This window comes from Physeter macrocephalus, unplaced genomic scaffold (assembly GCF_002837175.3).
Source record: "Physeter macrocephalus isolate SW-GA unplaced genomic scaffold, ASM283717v5 random_175, whole genome shotgun sequence".
NCBI lineage: Eukaryota > Metazoa > Chordata > Mammalia > Artiodactyla > Physeteridae > Physeter > Physeter macrocephalus.
The window spans coordinates 43,051-57,412 of NW_021145480.1; the positions used below are offsets into that span (position 1 = coordinate 43,051).

General features: G+C 48.6%; 1 protein-coding gene across 1 annotated transcript; it reads left to right on the forward strand.

Annotated features, from left to right (window-relative positions):
• Positions 1-313: 313 nt before the first annotated feature.
• Positions 314-11,134, forward strand: HPX (hemopexin). Its single transcript, XM_028484609.2, has 10 exons — positions 314-2,487; positions 2,636-2,693; positions 2,735-2,870; positions 3,049-3,170; positions 4,782-4,932; positions 5,600-5,812; positions 6,077-6,184; positions 10,365-10,495; positions 10,576-10,738; positions 10,875-11,134. Exons 1-10 carry the CDS (start codon positions 2,405-2,407, stop codon positions 11,132-11,134), a joined length of 1,425 nt encoding a protein of 474 aa, XP_028340410.1. The 5' UTR covers positions 314-2,404.
• The last annotated feature ends 3,228 nt before the right edge of the window (positions 11,135-14,362 follow it).

The following is a 14,362-nucleotide window of genomic DNA, read 5'->3' on the forward strand; positions in this document are numbered from 1 at the left end:
AGACTTTGGGAGTAGCCCCAGTGAGTGCCGAAGATAGCAGGTACCAGAGATAGCAGGGCTAAGAGGAGGAGAGGGAAGTAGGGCAGGGACACTGGAGAGAGAAACAAGACCATAAGATGAAGGTCAGTGCCATGAAGACCTGTGACCCTTAGATCGCAGCATGCCTCCAAAATAACACACCCCCAATCCTGATATTCTCCTCACCCCAGAAGGAGGAAAATTGTTAGCAATTTGGCTGCAACGTTAGTAACACTATTCAGTACTTGAAATTAATTTTTTTCATTCAACACATATTTATTGAGCATCTATTACAGGCATACTTGTTTACTGCACTTTATCGCACTTCACAGACGTGGCATTGTTTTTACAAATTGAATGTTTGTGGCAACCCTGTGTTGAGCAAGTCTGTTGGCACCTTTTTTCCAACAGCATTTGCTCAGTTCATGTCGCTGTGTCACATTCTGGTAATTCTTGAAATATTTCAAACTTTTTCATTATTATTATATTTGTTATGGTGATCTGTGATGTTACTGTTGTAAAAAAGATTACAACTCCCTGAAGGCTCGGACGATGGTTAGCATTTTCAGCAATAAAGTATTTTTAAATTAAGGTATGTATATATTTTTTAGACCTAATGCTATTACATACTTAATAAATTACAGTAGAGTGTAAACATAACTTTTTAAAATTTTTATTAATTTATTTATTTATTTATTTAATTTTTTGGCTGAGTTGGGTCTTTTTTGCTGCACGCAGGCTTTCTCTAGTTGTGGCGAGCGGGGGCTACTCTCGTTGTGGTGGGCGTGCTTCTCATTGCGGTGGCTTCTCCTGTTGCGGAGCATGGGCTCTAGGCATGTGGGCTTCGGTAGTTGTGGCACGAGGGCTCAGTAGTTGTGGCTCGCAGGCTCTGGAGCGCAGACTCAGTAGTTGTGGCTTGCAGGCTCTAGAGTGCAGGCTCGGTAGTTGTGGCGCACGGGCTTAGTTGCTCCACGGCATGTGGGATCTTCCCGGAGCAGAGATTGAACCCGTGTCTCCTGCACTGGCAGGTAGATTCTTAACCACTGCGCCACCAGGGAAGTCCCACGTAAACGTAACTTTTATATGCACTGGGAAACCAAAAAATTTGTGTGACTCACTTTATTGCAATATTCACTTTATTGCAAGGGTCTGGAACAAACCTGTGATATCTCTGAGGTATGCCTGTACATGCCAGGTACTAGATGGAGAAAATGTAACGGTACAGGGACTGCCCTGGTGGTCCAGTGGTTAAGACTCTGCCCTTCCGATGCAAGTGGCACAGGTTCGATCCCTGGTTGGGGAATTAAGATCCCACATGCTGCGTGGTGTGGCAAAAGACCAAAAACATTTTTAAAAAATGTAATGGTACATAAAACAGGCAAATCAAAACAAGCAAAGAAACAAAGCACAAGCATGCAGAAACAGAAGCAAAAGCAGAAGCAGACAGACAAAATAATTTCAAGTTTTATTAAGTAACAAAGGAAACAAGTGAGAGTCTGACATAGCTAGATGGGGTGGTCAAGAAAGTTTTCATTGAGAGGATAACATTTAAGCAAGAATCAGCAGTAAATATTGTGAAACCCCAGTACAGTTCTATTTATTCTGTGATAGGTAAACAAAACACTTTCCCCTTAAGGTGGAAACTATGGAGAAAGTCTAATTACTAGTAGATCTCTCTGGAAGAGAGACACCTCTTCCTGCACCATTACTGTCACCCCTTCCCTCCCAGGTGATTTTTGCAAAGCTCTTTGTCAATGGGGGTGGGGGCTAGGGTGGAACTTGGACTTCTGGCAACAGTGAAATATTATTGACCCATCAAGTGCAAAGCTAAAGAGGCTTGGGAATGCCCCCAAAAGGCCCTTGATGGAGCTTGGAAGAAGCTGTTCTCTGAGTAGTTCTAAGTGTGTTTGTATATGTGTGTGGTTACTAAGTATATGTAAGTGTTAGTGTCTTTAGGGGGTCTCAGAGCTGGGCGTGGCACAGTACACAAAAATGTTACTTTCCTCTTCTCTCCTCCTGCATTGTTGAGGTAAATCCAACCACAGAAAGGTGGTCCTCGATCAATCTACCCCCTTCCCTGACCTTATGGGCACTCAGACCCATCACCAAGGTGAAGAGAGTCACAGTTGAACACCAGTGGGCTGGGCTAGTCACTGCTCAAAAGTCACTGAAGGGGGATGGGCCCTCCTGCCAGGAAGAGTTAGTCTTGGACTCAGATTTCTGTCCAGACCCTGACCTTATTTGCACTGATGTAATCAGCCAATATTGGCATAGCCCTGAGAGATCTCATTCCCAGAAGGCTTGGAGGTGGGGTGGTGCTGCTGCCATGCCTATATAGGGGCTCAGCCAGGTGCCCAGAGCTGTCCTGTGGCCTCTCCAGCTCATCATGGCTCGGGCATGGGGAACACCAGTTGTACTGTGGATGTTGGGCTTGTGCTGGTCTCTGGCTAACGCCCATCCTCTTTTTCTGTGAGTGAAGCGGGGGCTGGAGGAGGACCGGGCTCCAGATTAGAGTGGGCTAGGGTCAGTTTTTAGGTCTGGGGCAAGTCTGGGGTCAGGAGCTAAAGGACAGGGATTGGACCCTGTGGAGCCAGACATCTCCCTGTCTTCTCTCTAGGGCTAATGCCCCTACGCATGGAGCTGAAAGTGGGAATGCAACCAAGTTGGACCCAGATGTGATCGGTGAGACCCTGACTTCCTGAGTCTATCTGTCTAGCTGTGTCTCTGCACTGTATCATCTGACTGGTCTTTTATTTGCTATCTCCCCACCTCCTTCCCAGAACGCTGCTCGGATGGCTGGGGCTTTGATGCTACCACCCTGGATGAGCATGGGACTATGCTGTTTTTTAAAGGTAGGAGGGGCTGGGATTGGGGCATTTGGGACCTCAGACTTGGTCCCCTTCACCGAGGGTGTATCCATCTGCGGGAGATCGTAGGAATTATCTGAGAGTATCACCCATAGCTTCTTTGTAACTAGCTCAGTAGGCCAAAAGTTTGTTCTGGGTCCTTCAGTGAGTGTGCGTTTTGCAGGGGAGTTCGTGTGGAAGGGTCAAAATTGGACTCGGGAGTTAATCTCAGAGAGGTGGAAGGATGTCCCCGGCCCCATGGATGCTGCATTCCGCCATGGTCATGACAGAGTCTTTCTGATCAAGGTACGGCTGGACCAAGGTCAGGGCCAGGCCAGGAAGTGCTGGAATCAACACTAGAGACCCTCCCCAAAGTGGCCCTGGCATGGAGCCCTTACCAACATGTTCCAGGTTTCCTCCCCCTGTGCCTTCCTCTCCTGAGAAAGCTCAGGCTAGGGGAGTTTGTGTGCACGCGGGCCTGGGAGGCACAACATCCAGTGGCTCTTCTTCAGCCCTAATCTGCATCCACACCTCTCTGCTACTCCTCAATCTGTCGACCATCCTCTCCTTCCGGGAAATTTCTTCCCTTGCTTCCATGACCCTGCATCAAGTCTTCTTCCTGTGGTTGCCAGGTTGTTCACAACACAGTGGTACCTGGCCGAGGGGCAAGTGGAGGATGAAATCCAGCCTAGTGTGCTCGTCAAGTGCCATGCCTTGGCCCAGCCTGTGTCTGCTCCTTCTGGCACCTTCTCCTATGACTCGCACAAAGATGCTGTGTGGTCGGGGCGGCCCTCACTGCCAGCTTTGTTTTCCCTCCTGCCTCTTTTCCTGCTCTTCTCAGGCTTCTCATCCTGGGCCACTCCTTGGATGTTTCTTGGCGATCCTTCCCAGCCCTTCCATATACCCTGTCTGGGTGACCTCAACCACTGCCATGGCTCTGAGTTCTCTCCACGTTGTGGACCCCAGATCTGGATCTCTCCCCGGAGCTCCAGACATCTCTTTCCGATTTCCAGGCTGACATCTTCAACTTAGATGTTCCATAGGCACCTCAGATTCAGCATCCCCCAAACGGAGCTCAATATCTTCTGTACAAATCCACCCCTCCTCCTGAGTTCCCTGTTTCAGCAGATGGCACCACCACGTGCTGATTCCTGCAAGCCAGGTGCACAGGGATCTTGAGACCCGGACCTTGGTTATCTTTACAGGTTTATCTCCTCCTCCACCACATTCACTGTGTGCCAGCCACATGAGCATGCTGTGTACATGCTACTCCCTCTGCTGATAACGCCCAGTCCACACTTGTCTACCTGGAATATTCCTGCTCAGTTTTTAACTCTTGGCCCAAAGGCCTCCTCCTCTGTGCAGCCTTCCAGGAATTCTCTAGGTTGACTTAGGTATTCCCCCTTTATTCCCAGTGCACTTCACATGCCTCCACCTTGGGGCTCACGTGCTAGGATTGTAGGATCCTTTCTGCTTTTGTACAGTGAACTCCTTGAAGGCAGAGACAGAGTCTTGTCACCCCTTTATCCCCAGTGCCTCTCACAATACCTGGCGTATGGTAAGTCATTCAGCAACTGTTTCTTGAGTGAATAAATGAACAAATGAATGTATGAATGGATGGACGATTGCAGGATGACTATTTGTGGATGTGTTTGCCAAAACCAGTGGTATTGCAGACAATTGTGCCATGGGAGTATCTGGTTGTACATAGACAGTTGTGTGTGGTATAGTAACAGTGATGGGATTTGCACAAACTGAAGCTGTGCAAGGGGACAGCACATTGTTGTCCACAGATGGATGGAGAGTGGGTGGGACTGCAGAAGGATATTATGTAAGTGCAATAGATCAAAGATGTGTGGGACGGCAGAGTGGCAGTATCTGGCGTGCATACTAAAAATAGCATGTTTCTGCATGCAGGGGGACAGGGTCTGGGAATACCCTCCTGAGAAGAAGAAGGAATATCCAAAGTTGCTCCAAGAGGAGTTTCCTGGAATCCCATCCCCAGTGGATGCAGCTGTGGAATGTCACAGTGGAGAATGCCAGAATGAGGGTGTCCTCTTCTTCCAAGGTCAGTCCAGGCTGGAATGAGAGAGCCTGGGGTAGTGGTAGGTTGGTGGTGGTGGTGGAACCACTATATGGTTTCCTGAGGAAGGGAAGGAGTAGAGAAGCCAATTATGGTCTAGAGGTCAAGTAGGGGAAGGAGGGGGAAGTCATCCTGGAGAAGGTAACTGGGTGTAATTCTGCTAAAAGTCCCTCATTGTCCCCCATGACCCTTAGGACAAATCTATGTTCCTTAGTTTTACATACAAGGTTCTCCATGACCAAGTCCCTATTGACCCTCCAGCCTTGAGTCTCATCAAACCCTTACCTTGAATATGAAGCCCCAGAAACTCTATGCTGTTCCCTGTACACCCAATTTGCTTCATGCTTTAGACTTTTGTTTCTGGAGTTACATCTCCCCCTCTTGTCTGCCTTGTAACTCCTCCTTCAGATTTTAGTTTAAGTGTCACCTTCTCTGGGAAGTTTTCCCTGACTCGTCCCACCGCCCTTGCTGGGCTGATCATGTGTACTTTGCTGCTCCATTTTATTGTATGATTACTTTCCTCAACTGTTTCCCTGCTGGGTTGTGAGCTCCACGTGATGGGGACCATATCTGGTCCATCCTGGGGCCAGTACAAGCACAAGGGAAGGCACAGCCTGGCCTCACTGAACGCTTGTTGGTTGATTGGACAAAGGCAACCACACGTGGTTCTGGGACTACACTACAAAAACCATAAAGGAACGTTCCTGGCAGGCTGTTGGCAACTGCTCTTCTGCCATGCGATGGCTCAGCCGCTACTACTGCTTCCGGGGTAACCAATTCCTGCGCTTCAACCCTGTCACGGGAGAGGTGCATCCTAAATACCCTCTGGATGTCCGAGACTACTTTATGATCTGCCCTGGCAGAGGTGAGAAAGCCCAAGCCCTGGGACCTCCTGGAATTTGTCCACCTTCCCTGAGTTCGCGGACCCCATATAACCTAAGCTCCTACCTTCACCCTGTGGAATGACACCTTGACCCTTGCCCTAGCTCCACTTCCATTCTGGCTCTTCCCAGCTGTCCTCATATGGGGACAACCTGCACCTCCAATAACCCCAGCCAGCTCTTCCACCTCGGAACTCATTCTGACCTCTTGCCTTCCTGTGTTCCCCCTCACCTATTTCTCCTCCAAGGCCATGCACACAGGAATGCGACCCAGAGTGGGGTTAAACGCTGTAGCCCAGATCTAGTCTTGTCTGCACTGCTGTCTGACAAACATGGTGCCACCTATGCCTTCAGTGGTAAGAGATGCCCTCCAACTCCCCCATCTCTGCCCTCCATACCTCCCGTCTCTTTCATGTGTGTCTCTCATCTCTGGCACGTTTCCTCCAGTTTCATCACTGTGCCCCATATTTTGTCCCATTGGTCCCCATCCTTACACCCTCTTATGCCCCCTTTTCACCCCTCATTTCGTCCGATGCATATGGTTCAACATGTCTCTCATCACTGAGGCCTCTAACTTCACCTGTGTGCCTCCCAGCACCATCCGTTCCCAGATCTGTGCCTTCTCTGGACCTCTTGGCCCCTATGACTCCTCATATTCTCTTTGCTCTTGCATGTCTTGCAGGGTCCTCTGGCCCTCCCCACCCTGAGCTTATCATCAGGAGCTCCATCTTGTTCCAGGTGCCTGGTTCCTATGTCCGGGCCTCTGGGCGCAGCATTACCTGGGGATGAGATGTTCCCATTGCTGAGAACCAGCCAAGAAGCGTTCAGTCCCTTAGACCTTTAGGCAATAGTTTCACCAGCCTGAAGAGACTTCTCCTCTGAGTGACCGGGAGAAACCCCTCTCCCCAGACCTGTGCCATTAAAAAGCCATCTAATGATACTTAAGGATATTCTAGGGCTAGTCAGACAGGTAGTGATAAGTCTTGATCTATACTTGAGGACAGCTCCAAGAGAAGGAGTGACCTACCACATTACACTCAGCCTAAGATATATGTATGATCAGACACAAATGTAAAATAGTGGTGAGAATACAGAAGAGTGAAAATCCTTTCTTGCTCCTAATCCCTGAATACATCTGATCACATATGACTACGAAGCTATAATGAAAAATACACAGCCACAAGGAGAGCATATCCCCACAGCAGGAATGCATGCTGTAATGAGAACATGCATCTGTGATGAAACTCACACCTGCAGTGAAAAGGTAGACCTATGCTGAGAATATATGCCAGAGTAAGAACACATAACTATCAGGAGAACATGCAGCTATGGTGAGAGCAAGGCACCATGGGGAGGACACATACACAAAGCGAAATAGCAATGGTTATAGAGATAGAGAGAGAAATAGACATAGAGAGATATGGAGATAGAGACACTAAGAAAATAGGGCCACAGGGACCACACAGAGATGTAGAGAAAACACCCAGCCATGGAGAGATCATGGAACCTCAAGACCATGTGTCCGTAAATAGAATGCAGCTGAATTCCTAAATCAAGAGTATTAGAGATGTTCTATAGCTGTTGAGAGAATATTGTTATGTTAAAAACACCCAGCTGAGGTGGGAACTCACTATCTTGGTGAAAACACCAGTGTGACCCAGCCACTCAGTACAGTGCTGGTCCTCTCCTCTCCCTTATTGATAAATCTCTTGTCTCTACCTCATAGCTGCTAATCCATTCTTTCTGTTTTGTCACTACTTCAGCTCGCACAGGGACCATCATGCCCTCTCTACTTTCTCTCTAGTCAGGATCTTTTAGCCTCACATCCGACTGATAACTGCCTCGGCTCTCTTTTTCCTACTTGGATTTCCAGAGAGAGAATGGGACTGGCTCAGCCCATATTTTTATTCCAGACCACATTAAAGTGGCTGCTGGTCGGCCTCTGCATCGACTTCTAATGGATTGGGGGCTCAGCACTTACTTCCTCTGCACAAAATGCAGCGCAGCTCTGATTCTCAAAATAGGGACCACGAGCAGGGTAGTTTCAGCAGGAGGGGAAGGTGGATATGTAGTTACTGTGACTTGCCCAGTTAATACCCATAAAGAGAACTTGTGGCTGCATTGGGAATACCAGCTATTTTTCGAGCACCAAAAAATATCGAGCACCTGATAGGCACTGGGCATTTTTATAGGCACTGAGATACAGTCATGAACATGGCAGATGAGACACCTGCCCTCAAGAGAGCCTGCTAGAGGGAGAGAGGACAGTAAAAAAGAGAAAATGAAAGAGAATACTTTCAGGCAGTGTTAATAGCTGTGATGTGTTCTGGGAACATCAGAATGCTTCTTATTCTCAAATACCATTTGAGGCTAGAATAAATGAATTTATGAGTCATTGATGTTTTAAAATATAAAATAAAAAATGTTAAGTGTCCCCAAAAAGCTGTGAAGAAAATAAGACAGGATAATGGGATAGAGGTGAAGAGAATTAGGGGCCCCTTCTCTGAAGAGATGATTTTTGAGCTGAGATTTCAGTGATCAAAAGGAATTAACCACATAAAGCACTGGAGGAGAAGTGTTTTAGGGAGGGTAGACAGCAAATACTTTGAGGGGTCAAGAAAGGAAGCCAGCGTGGCTGACACGTTGAGAAGGAGCAGGTAAGTGGCTTGAAAAGAGGGAGGCAGGGGCCAGATTACATGGGCCTGGTAAGGATTTTCAACTGCAAAAGGAAGCCAAGAAGGGTTCTTGATCAGAGCTGTGATATGTTCTGGCTTATTGTTTTAAGCATCTGTCTTTTTTTCTTTTTAAATTAATTATTTATTTATTTATGGCTGCATTGGGTCTTCATTGCTGCGCGCTGGCTTTCTCTAGTTGCAGCGAGCGGGGGCTACTCTTCGTTGCGGCGCGCGGGCTTCTCATTGCGGTGGCTTCTCTTGTTGCGGAGCACGGGTCCTAGGGTGCGAAGGCTTCAGTAGTTGTGGCACGCTGGCTTCAGTAGTTGTGGCTCACAGGCTCTAGAGCGCAGGCTCAGTAGTTGTGGCGCACAGGCTTAGTTGCTCCGCGGCATGTGGGATCTCTTCCTGGACCAGGGCTTGAACCCGTGTCCCCTGAATTGGCAGGCGGATTCTTAACCACTGCGCCACCAGGGAAGCCCATGGCTTATTTTTTTTAAAAGATCATCCTGGCTTCTTGTGGAATATAAGTCACAGAGGTACAATTGTGTAAGCAGGGAATCCAGCGAGGAGTTCTTGCAGCTGTCTGGATTAGAGGTGATGACAGCTTGGACTGTGATAACAGCAGCAGAGGTGGTGAGGAGTCATCACGATGTATTCTGGAAGTCGGGCCCGTGGCACTTAACCAATGCCTTGGATAATGATCGGAGTGGGGAAGGGAAAAGAGAGGTTTCAAGAATGACTTGGCTTTTGGGGACTGGGAAACTAGGTGACTGGTGGTTCCTTTTTCTAAAATTGGAAAAGACTAGGGAAGGAGGTGTGTGTGTGTGTGTGTGTGTGTGTGTGTGTGTGTGTGTGTGTGTGTGTGTTTGGTGGGGGCAGAAATAAGTTTGGACACATTAGGGTTTTGGTGTCTAACGGTCCCAAATGGACAGGTCAGATAGGCAGCTGAGTTTGAGCCTGACACTCGAAGAAGCAGTCCATCAGATCCAAAGAGAACAGATCAAAAGTCATCAGTATACAGATGGTGTTTAAAGCCCTGGACTAGGTGAAATCACCAAGAGAGTGAGTGTAGATAGAGCAGAGGTCCAAACTGGGGGATTCCAATAATAGATATCAGGCTGAAGAGGAGTCAGAAAGATAAGAAGGACACTGGAAGAGTCTGGAATCACAGAGCCAAGATCCAAAAAAGATATTTAAAGAAGGGAGCTGTGAGCAGTCAAATGCCACTGAGAGGTAGAGTAAGATGAAGACATTAGATTTGGCAAGTTGCAGGATACTGGTGACCTTGAAAAGAGAAATCTCAATGGAAGAGGGAAACAGGAATGTAAGTGAAGTGGGCTGAGGAAGAAAAGGTAAATGAGAGTTTAGACAGTTCCTTTAATAAGTTGTTATGAAAAGGGGAGAGGAAAATTAGGGTGTTGGTCTGGCTACTCCCTCCGTCTCCTACCATCTCAAGGGATTAGAGAACACAGCCAGCGTGAGAACGCCCAGTGGAAGCTTGCTGCGGTGCTTCCCTTTTAACTTCTGGCCACTGTCTTATTGTAGCATCTCTGCACACAGACATCTGAGATGCATAAGGAGACCCCACTGAACCCCATGACGTTGGCCTTACCTGGCAACTTGGCCACTGTTCTCCAAGCTCGCCCTTCGGTCAGGCCCCTACTGACTCCAGTTCCAATTAGGTCACAATGCCCCAACTTTGCCAACCAAGTCTTGCTCAACTCCTCACATGGCCTCTTCCCTCTTGGCCTCTGGATGCATTCTTTCCTCCCTCTCGAGACTCACCCCTGCCTCTGTCACTTGCCTCTTCACTGCCTGGCCTTTTACCACCAGTACTAGAGGTACCTCTGCTACCCCACAGGATCCCACTACTGGCGTCTGGACACCGGCCGGGACGGGTGGCATAGCTGGCCCATTGAGCATCTGTGGCCCCAGGGTCCTTCAACAGTGGATGCTGCCTTTTCCTGGGATGATAAGCTCTATCTGATCCAGGTGTGTGTCGGGAGAGACGCTTGAGGTGGAGACTGGGAAAATACCCAGCTCTGTGCTGATTAATGTCCTTTGTCCTCCAGGGCACCCAGGTATATATCTTCCTGACAAAGAGAGGCTATACCCTAGTAGATGGTTATCCAAAGCGGCTGGAGAAGGAATTCGGGAGTCCTCATGGGATCAACCTTGATACTGTGGATGCAGCCTTTACTTGTCCTGGGTCTTCTCGGCTCCACGTCATGGCAGGTGAGGGGTGTCGGGTGCTGAGGGGTGGCTTGTTCTGCTACTTCCCCACGGCACAGATCCCCGTCAGGGCGTGAGAAGAGCCAAGTCAGGATCCCCATGACGTGGAAGCCATGTTATGTCCGGTGTTTCTTCCCAGGACGGCAGCTGTGGTGGCGAGACCTGAAGTTAGGAGCTCAAGCCACGTGGACAGAGCTTCCTTGGCCCCATGAAAAGGTTGACGCGGCCCTGTGTATGGACAAGTCTCTGGGCCCCAACTCGTGTTCTGCCAGTGGTCTCGGCTTGTACCTCGTCCAAGGCCCCAATTTGTACTGCTACAGAGACGTGGAGAAATTGAACGTGGCCAAGGCCCTTCCCCAGCCCCAGAAAGTAAACAGCCTCCTGGGCTGCCTTCACTGACAGCACTGCTGATGTGAGTCTGGCCCAGCTCCTTCTCCTGGTTTTCCTTACAATAAAGCTGGAGTGCATCCTCGCTTGAATCAAAGGGCCCTGGCTGTGGAACAATCCCACTTCTTTCTTTGAGTTGAGAAGCTTGTAACCTCTCTTTTGAGGCTCTTAAATAGGCTGCGGGAGACAAGGGAGGGGAGGGCTCAGGGACAGACCTCATTTCTGCACAGGTGATTCCTGAACTCCGGTCACAAACTGACTTCTTCCAGACTACTGAGACAGAGAGGGAAACAGAGGAACAAAAGTAGAGAAAGGAACCCGTGTGTCTACCCAGCACGTAAGAGGCACAGCAGGGACTCTGCCCCCACCTGCTAATAACTGACCACAGCTTGGCCCCAGGACATTGGGAAAATAGGGCTGGAGGCGGCTATGTTTGTGCAAAGTGGGTTGGCTCGGTGCTGCCACGGAGGGCTGCGGGGGCCCTCAAATTGTAGGTCCAGGGGGTTCAGGGAGCATCACTCCAGAAGACAAGTCTTTGGTCGCTATGAGTTAGATATAACAAGCGGAATGAAAACAGAGTGTTCTCACTCACCTGAGGCAAGCTGGGGAAAGGGGAGAAGGCCTGATTCGGGGAGCTGGCACCATGAAACACATTTGCAAAATGTCACACAGCCCTTTGCGGGGGTCCTGCTGGCTAAGTCCCCTGGGTATCTGCACCATCTAGGCCAGTGAATGTCGTCTGGGTGGAGGTTGCAGTGGTTTGTTCTTTTCAGGTCATAAGCTGACCAAGGCTTTAGGCTCCAAACCTACTGACAACCATTTGACTGGGGATTGGCCTGGACTATAGGCAACTGGGTCTCAGGTGAGACCCTTTTCCTCCTCTACGTTTCCAACCCACCTGAGCTTGAAAGTTTGTTTGTTTTAGGCTCAAAAGCTTCAGACTCTAGCAGGGGGCCCTCATTCTGAGCTTCCATATCTTAGCCTCAGTGACTTCTTCACTGGGTATAATACTAGACACCTCCCAGTGACAATGAGTATGGACTCAACCCATCTCTTGGATTCACTCCGGAAGGGGCCTGAAAGGATACCCATACTCTGGCCCATGGCCTCTCCTGGTTTAGGGTCAGCCCCTCCTGACCTGGTGGCCCCTTGCTCTGTGGGGCTTTCATGGGTAGAAGAGTAGATGGACAAGCTTTGCACTGGGAGGCCAGGCCATAGAGTGGCTCCCAATAGGCAGCAGGTCCCTGCGGTTCAGTTGAACTGCCTCAGGTTCCTTCCCCAGCCTCAACAGCTAGGAAGGGAAGCAGGGGATGAACCTGGGCCCCTTAGATCACGGTCCACCCAGCACTTGAGGTTGGCTGGGGCTGGGAACTAAGGTAGGGGCCAGGCACCAGGGCTGTGGGGTCCACTTCCAAGGAGTGTCTTGAGCTTTCTCTTCCAACCCGGAAGATGTCTGGATGGTTCTCCTCATGGGATTGGCTGCTCCTCCCTTCAGTCTGAGGGGTGAGGACAAGGCCAGAGTCTCAGTTCCGGGCCTTATTCAGTCCATGTGTCACCTATGGGGCCATCCCTGCATCATGTCAGGGAGGCTAGAGGTGTCTAAACAGTTATCCAGCAACTCTGCTGGATACTCAAGGTTAACTTCCTCCTCTCTATTGAGAAAGGAGAACTTAAGTCTCCTCTTTCTTCTCTTCTCCCATCTGCTCTGTTGCAGGGAAGCCTCTAGCTTGTGTCCAAGGACTCCCAGAAAAGGTCCAACTCATACTTCTTCCATCCATGCATTTAGTACCTCCTATGTTCAGGGCAGTGTGTCAGGCAATGGATAAAAAGATGAATCGGACAGTCCCTGCCCCCAAGGCCTGCTACTTTACACAGTCAGGAGGGGGACGCAGACAAGGTATCAGCCAAAGGATACATTTTTGCCTTGACCTTGTTGGAAATCTTTGCTGCATTTGATGCTGTGGACCATGTCTTCCTCCTTGAGTCTTCCCTCCCTTGGATTTCCTCTATGACATTACTCTCTCCTGATCGTCTCTTACTCTCTGTTTCTTCTCAGCTTTCCTCTTGGCCTTCTTTTCCTCTGCTGGCTTGCCAAATGCTGGCATTCCCAGAGTTCAATCCTCCGTCCTTTCCTTTTCTCATCCTATATGCTCTTCCTGGGAATGTATTAGAACACTCCTGTTGAAGAAGGGGGTTGAGGAAGTCCTTGCCAGGACTAGCAACTGATTTATGAATTCCATTGAGATATAATATGTAGGAAGACTCTACTCCTTATGGACTTCCCAAATGATAACAACCACCCTGAAGAAAGAGGGTTTATTGGATCAACTACAAGAAAAATTACAATATCAAAGCAATATTTACATGTAGTGGTAGAAAAGGCTGCCTTTGCTCCAAAAGTGCCTTTGCTGCTAATTGAGTTGTAAGCTCTATTCTTCCCTACAGGTGATTTGGGTGCCAACTGCCTGGTAATGCAGTTGTCCACCAGGCTGATCTATCAAACCAAATAGCATAAAGCCAGTACTCTTGGTTAATGACTCTGGATGGATTTGCTTCTAATTCAAGTTTTTCCTGATAGGTCCAAGGTGATAATTTTAAAAGTTTGCTGCCTCAGAGGGACCCACATTGGTCAAAACCACACATAGCATCTGAGGTGGCTCATAGGCTATTGGTTGCTCTAGAAAGCATCAGAAGGGGGATGTGATACAATAGAGAAGGGATGGATGAAGGGCACAGGTTGACTCCCCGCTGATCAGGAGGCTTTGCAGACCTAGGAGATCAGGGATTCAGGAAGATGGTGTGTGGGTCAAACTGCACTGTGTGTGAACTGTACACTTTACTTTTTTCATCTTAGCTAATTAGACTCCTCTCCCCATCCTCACCATCCTATCTGTGAACATCTGATTACCTGAAGAGACTTTCCTGGATATTGAAGCCATTCTGTTCAGTGAGATTGGCAAGACAAGTATTCTGGTGGGCTGTTTGTAAATGAGTGATATTTCTGGATTCTTTTCATTTGCTCAAGCAGAAATCTGGAAGTCATCCTTTCCTTTATACTACCATAGCCAGTCAATCAATTGATCACCAGTTTGTGTGAATTCTACCTCCTGAACGTTTATTAAACTTATGCAATTTTTTCCATCTCTACTTCCACTACTATAGCCATCTCCTACCTAGACTATATCAATTGCTTTCTAACTGGTCCCCACCCTGCCAGTTTTGCTCTCCTCCTATCTATCC